At 36.9% G+C, this 19477-nt stretch overlaps 1 protein-coding gene across 1 annotated transcript in view; it reads right to left on the reverse strand.

The window, feature by feature from the left end:
- Positions 1 to 19000, reverse strand: part of galnt18b (UDP-N-acetyl-alpha-D-galactosamine:polypeptide N-acetylgalactosaminyltransferase 18b) — a 139746-nt gene extending 120746 nt beyond the window's left edge. Inside the window, exon 1 of the mRNA XM_067401495.1 lies at positions 18758 to 19000. Coding sequence (XP_067257596.1) covers positions 18758 to 18995 — 238 coding nt within the window. The 5' untranslated portion in view covers positions 18996 to 19000. The remainder of the gene's footprint in view (positions 1 to 18757) is intronic.
- Between the last annotated feature and the right edge of the window lie 477 nt (positions 19001 to 19477).

Here is a 19477-nt window from a genome sequence, read left to right on the forward strand (position 1 = left end):
TCATAGAGGTGGGATGGTGAGTAAATGTTGACTATTCTTTAATAATGCCATCTGAACAAGGCTACCAGTAAAAACCGATTTAACACACAAACATTTCATTTTTCATTCATTTATAAAGCACAGATAAACAAAGAGTATTACTGTCTGTGGATTGCAAGCATCTGACCGGCCAATTCAAGTTTAAAATAATTGACAAGTAAGAAGGCGCCAGACTAACAGTACTATAATTCAACACTGTAATGCACTGGCAACCAACTGAGAGACATTAAAAAGGAGTAATATGTTCACTTTTATGGACAGTTAAAAATCTGGCTGCGGCATTTTAAACCATTTGAAGCTGTGACATAGGTAGAGGGCTGCAAATTTCAAATATATAAGCTATTACAATAGTCCAAACAAGATAAGACGAAAGCATGCATGACACTTTCAAGATCGTTGAGAGATAGGAAAGACTTTAGAAAGTTTTAAATGAAATAAACTTAACTTACTGTATTCATACTTTGGTCAAACTTAAGCGAGGAATAAAAAGGAACTTTTTCACAGTCAGTTTGATGTAAGAATCTAAGTTAAAATTAAAATGTGTTTTTTCTTTAGCCAGAGAGGGTCCAAAAACAATTGCTTCCATCTTACTGTCATTTAAGAGTAAAAATTCAAAGACGACCAAGAACTTGCATCGACTAAACATGCAACCAAGGTTTCTAAACCTTTCTTGTAATTATGTTTCAAAGGAAAAGAGATTTTGGTGTCAGCTGCATAAAAATGAAAAGATAATGGAAGACTCTGTGCTTCCTAAAAATGTAACCTAATGGAAGGATGTACAGAGAAAACAAGGTAGGACCCAAAATGGAGCCTTGAGGAACACCACAGGTAAGAGCGGCTTCGGATTAAACAGATCGCCCAATGCCCACTGAAAAGGTTCTGTTACTAAGCTGGGATTTAATCCAGCTACAGGCATTTCCTCAGATGTCCACACACTGTTCAAGGCAAAAAATAAGAATGCCATGGTCAACGGTGTTGAATGCTGCACTCAAATCTAAAAGCACTAAAATTACTGAATCCCCAGAGTCGACAGATAGCAAAATGTCATTTAATACTCTTCATAGAGCAGACACACGATTAGACAGACAGATAGATAGATCATTTCTGCATACAAAAATGACTGTAAAAAAGCTGCAATCATCAGTTCAGCACTAACATTTTAGTAACATGATAAGAAAACTCTAAGCGATAAAAATGCAGTTGGGTGGCATACAGATCAGTGATAATCAGTTATTTCATATAAATCACTAGCTAAAAATAAAAAGATGAGACAATCTGATAATCAAGCATGTCTGTGCATTTCTTCCCTTCCAGCTGCACAGCGGTGAATAGCGCCGCATGAGCCTGAGTAACAGACAGTGAGCTCATTCCGAGCGTATGTCTCTTAAGTTCAAAGAGCGACTGACTTCCTTTAGCTGTGCTTACACAGAGATACTGCGCTCCGCTTGGCTCTGTCTTAATTAATGACTAATTACATCCCATTGCTTCTAATTAGAATCACAAATTCAAGAGTGCCGAGGACAGAAAGCGAGTCTGAATCAGAAGCATCATATGCCTCTCCTCTTTTTCTTTCTTATACTAAATTAAGACACGGGCAGGAAAACGTGTTTCACGCTGATCTCCTTTTTGCTTGTTTTGACAATGTCAGAAGATAAAATTAGGAGGACTAAAAATGTATTAAAGACTAACTTATAAAAAGGGATATAATGTAATTGAAAATAAACATTATAAGATAACAAAAGAATAAGCCACTCAAGGCCAAGCGTGACTATCATTTTTTCTAGGTTGAGATAGTTTTAAGCAATTTGTGTCTTGCTTAATAACAGCCCTAAGCCTGGTAAAGTCACGGTTACGCACAGTTGTTAATAGCGTTTATAAAACAGCAACAAGAGGAATATATTAAAAGACTTTGGATCATTCAACTCCAGTCTTCAGTGTCACATAATCCTTTAGAAATCTAATATTCTAATATTTGCTGCTTAATTATTTATATTTTTCTTATTATTATCAATGTTGAAAACAGTTTTTGCTGCTTAATATTTTTGTGGAAATCATGATACGATTTTTTCATGATTCTTTGATGAATAGAATGTTGATAAGAAAAGTATTTCTTTAAAATAGAAATCTTTTGTAACATTATAAATGTCTTTATTGTTGCTTTTGATTAATTTTTTGCATCCTTTAATTTAATGCATTTTTTACTGAATAAAAGTATTATTTTCTTTAAAAATCTGTAACTGTTTACACAGAAATATTAAGTAGCAAGAACTCTTTGATTGATAACAGTAAAGATCATGTGACACTGAAGACTACCTAAGTCTTCAGTGACCAAGTCGAAACCAAGAACAGTATGTTGTGAGACCAAGACAAGACCAAAACTTTAGGTGGTTGAGACCAAGACCAAGGCTACATCTCAATGTGCATACTATCCTTCCTAAATAGTATGTGACATTAGTAATTTTCAATACGATCTAGAGCAGATAGGCTGGATAGTATGCACATTAGGATGCAGGGCAAGACTTTAGGAGGTTGAGACCAAGACCAAGACTTTGGGGGGATGAGACCAAGACTTTGAGGGGTTGAGACCAAGACCAAGGCTATGTCTCAATGTGCATACTATCCATCCTAAATAGTATGTGACATTAGTAATTTTCAATATGATTTAGAGCAGGGTGGCAGTATGCACATTGGGACGCAGGGCAACACTTTTGGAGGTTAAGACCAAGACCAAGACTTTAGAAGGTTGAGACCAAGACAAAACCAAGACTTTAAGAGGTTGAGACCAAGACCAAGGCTATGTCTCAATGTGCATACTATCCATCCTAAATAGTATGTGACATTAGTAATTTTCAATACGATCTAGAGCAGATAGGCTGGATAGTATGCACATTAGGATGCAGGGCAAGACTTTAGGAGGTTGAGACCAAGACCAAGACTTTGGGGGGATGAGACCAAGACTTTGAGGGGTTGAGACCAAGACCAAGGCTATGTCTCAATGTGCATACTATCCATCCTAAATAGTATGTGACATTAGTAATTTTCAATATGATTTAGAGCAGGGTGGCAGTATGCACATTGGGACGCAGGGCAACACTTTTGGAGGTTAAGACCAAGACCAAGACTTTAGAAGGTTGAGACCAAGACAAAACCAAGACTTTAAGAGGTTGAGACCAAGACCAAGGCTATGTCTCAATGTGCATACTATCCATCCTAAATAGTATGTGACATTAGTAATTTTCAATACGATCTAGAGCAGATAGGCTGGATAGTATGCACATTAGGATGCAGGGCAAGACTTTAGGAGGTTGAGACCAAGACCAAGACTTTGGGGGGATGAGACCAAGACTTTGAGGGGTTGAGACCAAGACCAAGGCTATGTCTCAATGTGCATACTATCCATCCTAAATAGTATGTGACATTAGTAATTTTCAATATGATTTAGAGCAGGGTGGCAGTATGCACATTGGGACGCAGGGCAACACTTTTGGAGGTTAAGACCAAGACCAAGACTTTAGAAGGTTGAGACCAAGACAAAACCAAGACTTTAAGAGGTTGAGACCAAGACCAAGGCTATGTCTCAATGTGCATACTATCCATCCTAAATAGTATGTGACATTAGTAATTTTCAATACGATTTAGAGCAGGGTGGATAGTATGCACATTGGGACACCTCCTAAACAGACTTTAGGAGGTTGAGACCAAGACAAGACCAAGACTTTATGAGGTTGAGACCATGACAAGACTTTAGGAGGTTGAGACCAAGACGAGACCAAGACTTTGGGGGGTTGAGACCAAGACCAAGGAAAGGCAAAGCGAGACTGAGTCAAGACCAAGACCAGATCAGCACTAAAATTCATCTGAAAGATCCAACTTTACTGCCTGAGTCTTATTTTTAATCAATAAATACAATTAGAATAATAAAACACTATATAGAGCTGTTAACAATTAAATGAAATCACAAATGAAGCAACAAAATTCATCATTGCATTGCAGAGGTGGCACAGAAGTTGCATCTGAATTGGTACAATTACAAATGCCTTAGCAGGCATCCCTCATTAATTTATAGAAATAAATCAAATTAGGAATAATAAGTTATTGATTGCATCTGAAGCAAGAAGTTTTACATCTAATCACATTAATGATGTTAATAAATCAGACAATGCACTGGCAATTTAGTGATATCCTCGCAATTGTGGTCTTCGAGACCAATACAAGTCCAAGCACTTCAAAAAATGGTCTTAAGACGAGTCTCAAGATGAAGCATTGCAGCTGGTTTATGCTGGTCCTTATTTAGTCCTTAGCTGGTCGAGTGCTGGTCCTAAACTGGTCCTAAGCAACTAGCTTCAGCTCAGGACCAGCTTAAACTAGCTCAATACCAACCAAGGACCAGCATAAACCAGCTCAAACCAGCTGCCATGCTTTAAAACATACCTAACCAGCATATGCTGTTTTTTTTTTCAACAGGGTGATCACATTTCACTCTTTATTGATTTGCAGTGACCCTTGTCTTTAAAGGGACAAGTGGATCCAAACCATGACAGCCTGATGCTGATGAAACCAACATTAGTTGTCTGTCAAGCAAAATATTTATAGTTATGATGTCTTTCCTCAAAGGCAGGCGGTGACTGTGCTATATAGTGAAACATGACCTCAATTTGCACCAGCGTGCCAACTGTTCCTCCTGATCCTTTGGGTGTTCGGATACAAATTCCTAAATAAGAAAATTTGCACTCATGCATTTTTCGCAGTGTGGCAGACCCTGATATCAGCAGGTTACTTTCTCTATTAGAGATTGAGTCGACATTGCAAAATAAGGTTGACTGGAGTGATACCATGTTTTGACTTCCCTTAAGCTTTCCAAGCATAACATATATGAAGGTTTTGCACATGGATAAATATTTAATGAACTTGTTTTTTTGTTTTTTTCACACAACTGTGATAAATCTGGGCTGAACAGACATGCAAATCCACTGACTCTAGAGTGCTATAATTCATGCAAATATTTTGTTTACATCAAGGTATGTTTACCCTGTCCTATTTTTTGAAGTTAGGTCAAATTGTTTATTCCATGAGAATCAGATGCGTGGCACAAAGCAAGCAGGCATTCGTACTGTTCTGCTTTAATTCTAACCTATTCAAATCATCTCAGCATGAAAGCTTTTGAGATACTGTAGCATAACCTTCCATTGTGCACAAGTGTGCACTCAGCATGAAGAGCAGGAATACAGTGTGTCTGTATAGTGTCTTTATAGAACAAGAAGACAAGCAGGCTAAAAGCATTTGTCTCACACAATGCAATCAAAAGCAAACAGCATTACTGCTGTAGTTATGACTGCAGATACAAAACCCATTTAAGGCTTATACCCCTGAATGACCTGTTTTAAAAGGGTAACAGATCAGCTGGATAAAACTGTTCATTTTTTTTTTCCCTGCAAAGTTCAAGGCAACCAACAAAGGCAGAGGAAATGAAGCAAGCAATTCTATTCCTGAAGCCTTAATGTGTCACTTTTAACACCCAATTACAGCCAAGAGTGGCTTCTGATTATATTAGATGTACTGGCTATTGTTGATTTGTTTTGTTTTTTTCTCATAAATTTTATTTTAAGTTTCAAACCAACAAGTAAATGCATAGTTTATTCAGAAGTAAATATGACGGCAAGACACTACAGGTACGGTAAACATTATAACTAATAGATATAACCATACTTCCCCACAGTTCATTATTCACAATAAACAAAGACAATTATTCCCTGTTACATGATTTCTGAAATGTTATGTTTAAATATGCAAATGATGCATTATCTAATTAAATATGCATTCATTTGCATACATTTCCAGAACAGAAATCTGAACATTGGATTAAGTCAGGTTCAAAATTCTTGTTTATTTTGTTGACATATTACGAGTTGGAGGCTTTTACCAAGGGGATTTCGGATATCTTTTTTTTTATCACTCCATAAATCAGAAAATACAGCCAGAACAATAAAATAAAATGTTTAACATATAAAATATAAACATGGCGAATGATATAAGTACAAAGCCTTCTGAAAAAACCTTCAGAATATAGACAGGAATAAAACTGTAAAGTTTTGTATGGCGTCTTGCCTTAAGGTATTCTTTATGCACCGATATATAATATCAGCCCCTATTATGCTATTTTAAAGGTTCCTAATTTTGTTTTAAAGTCTCCTACAATAGGTTTACATGCATCCAAGGTCAAAAAACACTTTAAAGGTGCCATCAAATGTTTTTTTACAAGATGTAATATAAGTCTAAGGTATCCCCTGAATGTGTCTGTGAAGTTTCAACTCAAAATATCCCATAGATTTTTTTTTAAATAATTTTTTTAACTACCTATTTTGGGGCATCATTAACTATGCACCGATTCATGCTGCTGGCCCTTTAATTGCAGCGCCCAGCGCTGTCGACTCTATCGTTGCATAAACAAAGTTCACACAGCTCATATAACCCTCAAAATGGATCTTTATAAAGTGTTCGTCATGCAGCATGTCTAATCGCGTAAGTATGGTATTTATTTGGATGTTTACATTTGATTCTGAATGAGTTTGATAGTGCTCCGTGGCTAAAGCTAAAATTACACACTGTTGGAGAGATTTATAAAGAATGAAGTTGTATTTATGCATTATGCAGACTGCAAATGTTTAATAATGAAAATAGCAACGGCTCTCTTGTCTCCGTGAATACAGTAATAAATGATGGTAACTTTAACCACATTTAACAGTACATTAGCAACATGCTAATGAAACATTTAGAAAGACAATTTACAAATATCACTAAAAATATCATGTTATCATGGATCATGACAATTATTATCGCTCCATCTGCCATTTGCTTGCTTACCTAGTCTGATGATTCAGCTGTGCACAGATCCAGGCATTAATACTGGCTGCCCTTGTGTAATGCCTTTCATAATGTTGGGAACATAGGCTGGCATATGCAAATATTGGAGGCGTACAAATTAATGATCCGACTGTTACGTAACAGTCGGTGTTATGTTGAGATTCGCCTGTTCTTCGGAGGTCTTTTAAACAAATGAGATTTATATAAGAAGGAGGAAACAATGGAGTTTGAGACTCACTGAATGTCATTTCCATGTACTGAACTCTTGTTATTCAACTATGCCGAGGTAAATTCAATTTTCAATTCGATGGCACCTTTAATTTTCTTATAATATACATTGCAGCATCAGCTCTTTTATCACAGTGACTGAAACAGCTCGATAAGAGAGCGTCCCCTGCTCTGATTGATCAGATGGCCCAGTCAATGTTGTGATTGCTCTACAGCTTATAGACCTTATTTAGCCCCGCCCCTTTTCAGTGTGGCGCTCGTTGTCTTTTGACTTCCGGTTTGTATTTCCACAGCGATATTACATTTATGAATGAACTGCTCGTTTTAAAATCTTCCAGACCTACTGACATTTGTTAAGACATCTGCTTTAAACATAACAATGCTCATGATAACTTTCATTAACTCTACAACAAGTAAATCCACTTAACCAACTAATTATTCTTTGACAGTGATGCCATAGAAATGTACAGAGCTAACGCAAAACGGAAGTTCAAAGACAATTTTATAAAGATGGCGGCGCGCTTGTTTCTCTGGTAAATAAGGTCTATAGCGCGTGTCAGAAACAAAACACCCATAACCATATCTGAATTTCAGCTCCAGATGTTCCTCAGCACTTTATACACAGTATCAATTCCAGGTGCATCAAAGTAGATTTGCAGCACTGAAAACAGCATCTTCTCGACATGTCGACAATACAAACCAACTACAGTGTTTGAAGATGGGTCAAACTAGATGTTGTTCACGGGCAGCCATGAAGAACCAAGGCAGAAATTACTGACGACTCGTTTTGGCAGTTCAGAATCGATTCTTTCTTTTAGTTAGTGTGTAATGTTGCTGTTTGAGCATAAACAACACCTGCAAAGTTACGACGCTCAAAGTTCAATGCAAAGGGTATTTTCTTTTAAAGAATTCTCTGTTTAAGAACTACAACAAACGAGTTGTAGGGACTACAACGAGCTTCTTCCCGGGGTTGGTGATATAACTAGCCCTAAAATTTACATAAACCCTGTCCCCGAGAACACGCAACAAAGGGGGCGAGGTGATGGTGGGCTGCTTTAGAGAAGAGGAAGAGTTGTTGTAGTAGCGTGTTGGGGGCAGTCGTGGCCTAATGGATAGAGAGTCAGACTTGTAACCCAAAGGTCATGGGTTTGAGTCTCATGTCATTTGAGTCTCATGCATTTTACGCTGGACTGCTTCACAAACAAGGGTCAATTTAACACTGGATTTGCACAAAAGATGAACATGACGGCACATGCTAGTGGATGAGTTGAATCAACTCCACAGCAACTACATCAATTTATCCACTAACCATTCAGAAACGTCCAGTTTCATTCTAAAAGTTGTAACTTCTTCCTGAGTCTCTCCATCAGTGTCGACTCCGGTTTGAACAATGTAAGGCTGAACACCGTTACTGACAATACTCATTTTGGCTGCGTGAGATTCTCCAGCTTTGTTGCTGTTGAGCTGTTAAAGCTCCGCCCTCTTCTGGAAAGGGGGCGGGAGCAGCAGCTCATTTGCATTTAAAGGGACACACACAAAAACGGCATGTTTTTGCTCACACCCAAATAGGGGCAAATTTGACAAGCTATAATAAATGATCTGTGGGGGATTTTGAGCTGAAACTTCACAGACACATTCTGGAGACACCAGAGACTTATATTACATCTTGTAAAAGGGGCATATCCAGTGGGGCACCATACAGGGTTGAATAAATATTTTCAAATAGCATGAGATATGACATAATGGCCAAAGTCATTACCTGCAGAGGCACAACGTCTCGGAGACGGAGTGTCCAGAGAAACAGCAGCACTTTATAACATTGAATAAGCCTGTGGTACTTCATCATGCTACAGACTTGTACAAAACACATCGAGAGACCACAGTATAGAACTTAGTTACTACCTAACTAGTTTCTTCGAATGCCAAGTGAGTTAAAGCACTATAAATTCATGACGTATGTGAGCCGTACTGATTAATAGCCTGTCTTTCTGGATCAGAGGCTTTGCCGTGTCTTTGTTTAACAGAGCTCATTGTGATTATCACAGGATAAACCCTCCAGCGCGGCCATAAATCAGCCCTGCCGAGGCTCCTCACTCACACAGCCATCTGTCAGTCAAAAGGGCAGTTAAGGGCAACTTGAAAAATTTCGAGTCTCTTCCGAGGCATGCCAAGTACAACATCTCTGCTGTGTTTCCATGCCTTTCTGTTGAGGTAATTAACCCCGACCCGCTGCTTATTAGAGGAGACTCATAGGGAGCGGAGGATGAGAGGAAATGAGAAATCACAGCTTCTCAAAGAAGCAAACGTAGTCCTCGGAGACGGTGTCATCCGTTTGACTCTTCACAGATCACGCTGCCATCAAACCAAATGTTCCATAACATATATTCCTTCTGACTACATAGCAGTTAGGTAACATTCGTAACTAGGTCATACACCTCAGCATTTCTCACCTATGCCACTAAAACATAATAAACATCAAAGAAAAATGTCATTTGTACCTTTACACACACTTTTACATTAACCTCAATACTGACTGCATAATTATTCATCTTTTAAATGAAAAACTAGCACTAGGCTGCTTGTCATTACCATCACATCACAACATCTCAAATGAGTTCCAACGAGACCTGCAGCTTTTCTGCTGGTGCTCATGTCTGTTGTAACAAGGTTTTTTTAATGAGCAAAATGTAAAAAATAATAGTGTGTGTACTTTAAAAGTTACAAATTTAAAAAGTTCTTTTTAAAAAAGTGTATTTTTATTATATAACCAAACAAACTAACCTAGCTGACAAAATTATTCATAGTCTAAGAAAGACTTGAATAAATAAATAGCTTTTGTTTTGTCACTTGCTCACTATTTATGCTTCGATGTGGGTGTTTATAAAGAGACAGTGGTAATGCCAACAGTAACTTCTAGAATAGCTAGACAAATTCTGTCCATTGTGTTCACCAGTATGTGCACTTGAAATCAAAACAGATGAACCGGAAATATGAAACAATGAATACAGAATAAACAATGGGGAGAATTCCCAAATTGGCAGAACAAGTGGGCTAAAGTTTAATCGCCAAGTACAAATATGCAAGGAATTTGTCTTGGTGTTGGGGTTAATATAATTGCTAATAAAATATTTTGATGTAAATACTATTAAAATATGTTGATATATGTCAATACCGTTTCCTATGAGTCTGTGTTTTCCTGTCAATATAAATACTAATAAAACATTGTTTTGATTTGTTGTTTTTTTTATTATTATTATTATTATTATTACATCATCTCAGTGTGAAGAAAGTTTAGTTGGTTAAGTTGCACTACTTCCACACAATTAAAGTGCATTAAGTACAAAATTAGACTTTAAGTATACAAGTTAAGTATACCAAAAGTGTGTTTTTCCTTGATTATGTCACATTATGGATTTTCATGTTGACTTCAACATCACAGTTAAAAAGTGAATACTTTTATGTTCTATTTCAAAGAGTGTTTGTCATAATCAGTAGCAGGTTCTACAAAAAGTTCAATTCCTATTTCACAGCATAATTTCCCATTCCTGCTTCATCCTCTGCTGAATTTTATCCTTCAGCTCCCATGAAATGCTGCTTTCTTGATTTGTTTTTGAATGCGGCGCAGTACTTTGCATAAAAGCTAAATGCAAATGGTATGAGAGCAGATAAACAGAATGTTATGAACTGAGAATCTGTTCACTTCACTTCGCTCCTCTACACAATGTAACTACACAATTGAAAGAGGGACTAAGTGATTCTGTTGTTCTTTCTCTTTGGCTTTCAGCACAAAACCCACTACAGCGCTAAAGAGCTGCTGTGCTGAAGCGTGCTGCATTTTCATCAACTTGAGGATGACAGGGAGATCAGGCGGGCCATCCTCCAGGCTGTTTGTACCAGGTGGTAGAGCCACAGCTGGCATGTACCTCTTCCACATAAATCATTCATTCTGGAAAACACTTGTATGCTACAGAGAGAGAGGCTGTGTAAAGTGTGGGACCATGAAGTTTAGATCAACCTTGGATGGCATTGTATTGTAAGATCCAGATTTGGCGCTTAAAAGTGGAAGATGAATGTCGACAAAGGGATAATCTGATCAAGTTAAGCTCAATCAACAGCATTTGTGGAATAATGTTGATTACCATTCATCCTTAATTTTCTTTAATTAAAAAAGCAAAAATCGAGGTCATAATGAGGCAATTATAATGGAAGTCAATGGGGCCAATTTTAAGCAGAAATGTGAAGTGTACACTCTAAAAACAACCCAAGTTGGGTTGAAAATGGACAAACCCAGCAATTGGGTTGTTTTAACCCCGCAAAGGGTGCAATGACATTTCCTCTCTCAAGATCCATAAAGGTACTAAAAACACATCTAAATCAGTTCATGTGAGTACAGTGGTTCAATATTAATATTATAAAGCGACAATAATATTTTTGGTGCGCCAAAAAAATAGCGACTTATATAGTGATGGCCGATTTCAAAACACTGCTTCAGGAAGCTTCAGAGCATAATGAATCAGCGTATCGAATCATGATTCGGATCACGTGTCAAACAACCAAACTGCTGAAATTACGTGACTTTGGTGCTCCGAACCACTGATTCGACACAAAAGATTCATAACGCTCCGAAGCTTCCTGAAGCAGTGTTTTGAAATCGGCCATCACTATATAAGTCGTTATTTTTTTTGGCGCACCAAGAATATTCTCGTCTCTTTATAATATTAATATTGAACCACTGTACTCACATGAACTGATTTAAATATATTTTTAGTGCCTTTATGGATCTTGAGAGAGGCAATGTCATTGCTCCCTATGCAGGCCTCACTGAGCCATCGGATTTCAACTAAAATTCCTTAATTTGTGTTCCAAAGATTAACGAAGGTCTTGCGGGTGTGGAACGGCATAAGGGTGAGTAATAAATTACAGAATCTTCATTTTTTGGGTGAACTAACCCTTTAATGTAAGTGAAATTAAAATTATACACTCTAAAAAATGCTGGGTTAATAGTGGATGTGCCTATATGCACGTTTCATACGGATTAAATAGCCTGAGAATATTTCTTTTCCATTTAAATTGGTTAATTTAAAAGTAGAATGATTAAAGGCAGATGATATGCTATATTTAAGGTTGATGAATGATAGGCGAGCATTTGGATGTCCTGATGTACTATAATTACCACATAGACCACCTGTCAACGATCTGTCCGTCGCACATTGCATGCCTTCACCACTTCCTATGTTTTTTTTTTTTCCCTGCAACTAAGCGACTAATAAAATTTTGGTCGACTAAGCCGCTCAATTAACGGTTTGCCGACTATAAGAGGGCAGCCCTGGTTCGAACAGCCACAAAAGACTGTCTACTCTCTTCCTATACTGTCCAAACACGTAAACATTATGGGAAGCGCGCTAGCCAGATGGGATTAAACTTTGTCGGCTGAAGATCCAAGTTTAGTTTGAAGACGAAAAACATATTAAGCACAATGTTCTCTCAACATTCCTGATTTCTAACACACACTCACAGCGTTCGGTGTGGTCTGGCGGCTGTCAGAGCAGAAACAAAAGCTATGTTCTCCGTATGTTTTTCCGTCATCTCTGGTCGTGTTCTTATGTAAATTCTGAAAGCTTATTTCGTCCATTAGATTGAAAGACCCATAAATTTACCCACCCATAGACCCTCCCCTTGAAGAAATCAGGACAGAATAGGTCGAAAGTGGACAAAAGAGATGGATTAAAACACCAGGTGTAAACGGGAATGTGTCTCTCGTCTAATTGTGATCCGATTGATCAAAACGCATCTTAATACCAGGTTTAAACAGGGCCTTATATGTCACAATATCAAGGCAAATATGATTTCTCTTGTCATGACCCCTTTAATTCATTTGTTAAAACGTGTGCATTGTTTGAGCTGTAAAGTTTTTCTCGCCAATTTTACAGTCTTTTTAGGGGTTAAGGCATTCCGTTGTCATAACAGATAAGTTGTAAAAGTGGATATGACTTTACATAGAAAACATCAGTAAGTTATCTCTGTAAGTTGCTCTGTTTGAGTAGCTCAAATAGTAGCAACTGTTTAATTTGCTCAAATAGTAGAGCATCGTGCTAGCAATGGTAAGGTCATATAAAGGTTTGATTCCCAGGAGATGCATGAACTGATAAACTTTCTGGTAAAAGCATAAATGTAAATGATTTGTTCACACTAAAATCATCAATTATTGAAACAGTGAGTACAAACCTGATTCCAAAAAAGTTGGGACACTGTACATATCAAATGTTTAAACTGAGAAAATGTATAATTTTAAGGGAAAAATAAGTTGATTTTAAAGTTCATGGCATCAACACATCTCAAAAAAGTTGGGACAAGGTCATGTTTACCACTATGTGGCGTCCCCTCTTCTTTTTATAACAGAGGAGACAAGTTGCTCAAGTTTAGGAATAGGAATGTTGTCCCATTCTTGTCTAATACAGGCTTCTAGTTGCTCAACTGTCTTAGGTCTTCTTTGTCACATCTTCCTCTTTATGATGTGCCAAATGTTTTCTATGGGTGAAAGATCTGGACTGCAGGCTGGCCATTTCAGTACCCGGATCCTTCTTCTACGCAGCCATGATGTTGTAATTGATGCAGTATGTGGTCTGGCATTGTCATGTTGGAAAATGCAAGGTCTTCCCTGAAAGAGACGACGTCTGGATGGGAGCATATGTTGTTCTAGAATTTGGTTATACCTTTCAGCATTGATGGTGCCTTTCCAGATGTGTAAGCTGCCCATGCCACACGCACTCATGCAACCCCATACCATCAGAGATGCAGGCTTCTGAACTGAGCGCTGATAACAACTTGGGTTGTCCTTGTCCTCATTAGTCCGGATGACATGGTGTCCCAGTTTTCCAAAAAGAATTTCAAATTTTGATTCGTCTGACCACAGAACAGTTTTCCACTTTGCCACAGTCCATTTTAAATGAGCCTTGGCCCAGAGAAAACGCCTGCGCTTCTGGATCATGTTTAGATATGGCTTCTTTTTTGATCTATAGAGTTTTAGCCAGCAACAGCGAATGGCACGGTGGATTGTGTTCACCGACAATGTTTTCTGGAAGTATTCCTGAGCCCATGTTGTGATTTCCATTACAGTAGCATTCCTGTATGTGATGCAGTGCTGTCTAAGGGCCCGAAGATCACGGGCATCCAGTATGGTTTTCCGGCCTTGACCCTTACGCACAGAGATTGTTCCAGATTCTCTGAATCTTTGGATGATATTATGCACTGTAGATGATGATAACTTCAAACTCTTTGTAGTTTTTCTCTTAGAAACTCCTTTCTGATATTGCTCCAGTATTTTTCTCCACAGCATTAGGGGAATTGGTGATCCTCTGCCCATCTTGACTTCTGAGAGACACTGCCACTCTGAGAGGCTCTTTTTATACCCAATCATGTTGCCGATTGACCTAATAAGTTGCAAATTGGTCCTCCAGCTGTTCCTTATATGTACATTTAACTTTTCCGGCCTCTTATTGCTACCTGTCCCAACTTTTTTCATGAATGTGTAGCTCTCATGAAATCCAAAATGTGCCAATATTTGGCATGACATTTCAAAATGTCTCACTTTCAACATTTGATAATGTTATCTATATTCTATTGAGAATAAAATAGAAGTTTATGCGATTTGTAAATTATTGCATTCCTTTTTTTATTCACAATTTGTACAGTGTCCCAACTTTTTTGGAATCGGGTTAGTATTTCAGCATCGAAAGTCGACATGAAAAGTTGCAAAAGTCTTTTCTTGCCTATTGTCACTTATATTCACTTATATTATCCGAGTGAAACAGCTTTTCAAACAAATAATAAAAGCAGGGCAGGAATTGATTTTGTCCATTTTGTCATAACTAAAGATTATGAGGGCGCATGAATAAAAAAAAACAACAATAATAATGATGTGCATGCATAAATCATTTATTATAAAAACTGCAATTGTTCCATAAAAGAATTATTGATTTCATGGTGACCCATTCACTTCCATTATAAAAAATCATTGCTAAACAGCAAAGATCAAGGTACCTCAGATAAACCTCAACAATCCATGCCATGCAATTAAAAAATTCAAGCATTGAAACCAAAAAACGCTCCCTCGAATCCCATTCCTGAAGCCCACAGCCGTTGCCAAACAGCACAACGTGTCTGCGGCTGTAGCTCGGGAATGTTTGCTCAAGTAATCATCTGTAGCTGCCTCTCAGCTCAGCGAGGTTTGTCTGCACCCTTGATTCAGTTTGAGCGCTGCACTGGCTGTCTGCAACCCGTATCAACATATATCCAGTGAGTAACTACGACAGAATCGTCTCTCTTACAATGAAGTGTGTCTTTTATAACAAACACAAAAGGAGGCCATTAATAAAATCATATTACAGACTTTCTTGAACAGAGCAAGATTTGTATTCCTAGATATTCAGTGAAGCAGACGAATCATGCTGTGCATGTTGTTGTAGACTAATAAACCAGAAACAGAACAGAAAATTGCTTGTGTTCTCTCAGATCTGCAACAAATTAATGCTGTCCAAAGTAGCTGAAAATGAATCCGGAATAAAGCTTGCGCAACAGTGAGAAACTACAAACGCTTTATTGTTGCATTCTGTTTGGCAGATGCTTTGTGAGAAAGCTGGGTTAGGATGTACTTACTGCAATGGGAAGAATCCACCATCTGCTTTTTCAGGAATATGATAAAGATCAAGCAATATATTCACAAACCAAATTTGAACCTCAAACATGTAATTGAATAACCCACACACTTTAAAATTAAAGGTTTCAGAAGGAGGCCACTGAAGAAGAACCAAGTTCTTAAAAAAAAAAAAAAATCTTAGTGCGAAGAATATTTAAAATATATGAAACTTTTCCACTACACTGTAATAAATTAGTGTAATTTTTACTGTAAAATACTGTAAAAATGCTATAGAAAAACTGTTAATGGTAAGTTCCTGTATTATATACAGGGGGGAAAAAAATGTAAAAGATCTAACTGGACATTTTGTGTAATTTTACAGTAAAATGCTGCTAATTGCAGTTTTTAGAAGTAAAAAAAGTAAATGGATAATTTACAGTATTTACATTCAAAAACTGTAATCTGACATTCTACTAGAATTTAAATTTTATTGTGTGTAAATTACAGTTTTATGCTGTTTTGTAAATATGTTTACATTTTTACTGTATTTTTTGCAGAATTATTCTGGCAACCACAGCTGCCAATTTATTTATTTATTTATTTACAGTGTACAAAAGAACGTATAACGGGCAATGGATAGGTTCTGTTGAGATTAAAGGTTCTTCATTGAACCCTAAATGCAAAATTAGCAACGAGTGTATGAAATAAATGCATTGACGATGATGAAAAAAAAAAAGAAGACATTTTTGTGGGCTGAGAAGTGCTGAAAGATCTAAACTACCTGTACAGACAGAAGCAATCAGTCACTTTTCATAATTAATGTTCAGCCAGTGCCAAGTTCATTAAACAAGAGTCTCTGAAGAGAGAAGGAAAGGAGTTCGCAATCATCAATGGTCTTTGTGAAGCTGCCACATCACAAGTGGAGGTCACACCTGCATAAAAGTGCCATTAACCATGAGGTAAGGTGCAATCAACCTGATTTGAACAAGACAGGACAAATGTTCAATTGCTATTCAAGCCATGATGATGAACTATAGATTTTTCTGTTTATCACCTGAGAGGAACATACTCTCCACAATGGACTGCTATTTCAGAGCAACCCTCTCTCCAGGTCACATCTGTCCACAGTACAGACAAAACTGTACCACAGTATCTACCAAAATACTAAAGTTACTGGGTCAATGACGTGATGGGTCATTTGTTTGTCCAAAGGCCTAAAATAATAATAATAAAAAAACAAAAATATGACATCCCAAGTATGTAAGGTACCTGTAGTACAACTAGATCTATTTTACTGAATCCTAAAGGTTATATTTTGCAACATATAAAGTATTTTAAAGATTTTGAAGTGTCAAAAGGTCATTCGGTTAAACCGTCCAAAGGCTAATACAGCCATTTCGTTTGTGATTAAAATATCTTAAAATGTAAAAGATGTATATGTTTTTTTATTCTGGCATGATTTTATAACATCATATATCAACATAGTGCAAAATTATATTAAAATTATGTGTAGAAGTCGTTGCTTTGTTATGAGAAAGAATGTCCGGAAAAAATGAATTTCATTGATGTCATTCGGAGTAACTAATATAAAGGGACCATTTTGGATCAAGTCATGTGGTCAATATCATGTGACAGGATGTGACATCATTCAGACACCTGCAAAGGACCACATGGTCATACTGTAACTGTAACTAATTATTTGAAAAATTCATGTTTTCACTCTCATACGCATGTCCCGAAACATCAGGTCATTCAGTATAACCGCTATAAAACATGGAAAATGTTGTAATATTTTAAAAACTTGTACTAAATATAAATTTTTTGATTGTTCTTTTGCTAGCTAGCTATCACCCTGTTAGCATTGTTTGAAAATATCGTCATTTGGTATAACTAAAAGTGTCATTCGGTAAAACTGAAATTTTGGTCAAACTGAATGACTTTTTGCTGACAAATTTTGTCCATCTTGTAAAAAAATGACAAAAGCAGTGTTGATTATAAAAATCACATAATCTCATAGTTAACCCTTATTAAAACTTCTCTAAAAACATCTCTAAAAAACCTTATTCGTCAATGACCCTACTATAGTATATCCCATAACTGTAAAGTATGTTTATAAACTTGTCATACATATTTGTCATTATGAAGAACTATTTTTTTGTATTTTTTTCTTTTTGTATACAGTGCCTGCTAATACAGCAATACAAAAAAATAATAATTTTCATGAAATGATGGTTACTAAAGTAAAATGTTTTAAAAATCAAATGCAACTTAAAAAACTGAACAAAAAGCCCCTGAAAGCTTCATAGACTGTTCTAGTACAATAATTGCAAGTACATTTCACAGGTAACTGTGGTTACCATGGTAAGCCTTTGTAAGGGCAATGATTGAGTTGCATTTACAATGAAAGATTTCTTTCATTTTTTTCTGCAACAATCTGTTTGTGCCTCTGCATCAGCAATAAAATTTTAGTTACCAATATATATACATATATATATATATATATATATATATATATATATATATATATATATATATATATATTAGTTATCATTAGTTCAATAATATAATTTTTTTCACTTTTTACACAAACTGTAGTGTTGACTGCATTAACCGAGCTCAACAATTCACTCTTGTTACCCTAGTTATTGTTAAGAAAAAAAAAGAAAGAAAGAAAGAAAGAAAGAAAAAAAGACCTGTTATTAAATGTATTATTTATTATATGGTTCAAAACTAGCTAGCCGCTGCTGTGAGATCCATTTAGGTTGCATATACAAATTTGTATTTTGTGTATTTTATACATTTTATCTATTTTATTCGAATGTTTATCTAAACACCCCTACAAAAGCCTCTATAAGGTCCTCTATTCGTGGAAAGTGGCATATAACTTATTTAAGGCACATGATTTTTGCTGATCTTGTGGCTGTCAGCTGTATTTCTCATAGAGTGAACATTTTTAGACGTCACATTCATTTATTAAACACACACTCGTCTTACCTTGTATATGCTGATTAACTACATTCTCCAGTCGATCCAGTCGCTCTATAATCCGCAGAGTTTCTCCTTTCCTGTCGCCTTCCAACTTTTTGGCTGGGACAGGCATCGGCACTTTGATGTACACATTAGCGATGTAATTAGTCACCCATCCGACGTACAAAAGACACACTATGTTGGTCATGCCACTTAGTATCACACACGTAGACACCAAAGTTTTGGTTCTCCTGGTGCAAGCCATCCCGACATCCCTCCATATAGAGTGCGAGAAACAGCGGACAAGTGCGCCTGTCCTCAACTCTGTATGTACTCCAGTGGAGAATCACGCGCTAGTTCGGTCCTCGCGCCTGACGCAAACACTACAGTCCGTGCTTCATCCTGCCACAGATTCCAAAGACTTGAAATGTGCAACTATCGTCTTGTTTCAACACGACTCGCCGCGTTCTCCGTCTGCAGCGGCAAGCAGCGGTATGGGAAGGAGAGTGAAGGTGCGCGAGTGTGTGTGTGATCTGATCCTGAGCCTGTTGACCAATGAGATGAGCTGTAATCTATGGGACCAATTGCACAATGATCCAGTAACAGTAAGGAGGTGCTTTATGGAGACAGAAACTCCCAATGTTTCATAAAAATATATATATGGTTCCACTTTATATTAACTGTGTACTTTAATTAATAATTTCACCTAATGCACTTATGTTTTTACACTGTACTTATATTTAAAAA

The sequence above is a fragment of the Chanodichthys erythropterus genome, chromosome 11 (genome assembly GCF_024489055.1).
Source record: "Chanodichthys erythropterus isolate Z2021 chromosome 11, ASM2448905v1, whole genome shotgun sequence".
Classification (NCBI taxonomy): domain Eukaryota; kingdom Metazoa; phylum Chordata; class Actinopteri; order Cypriniformes; family Xenocyprididae; genus Chanodichthys; species Chanodichthys erythropterus.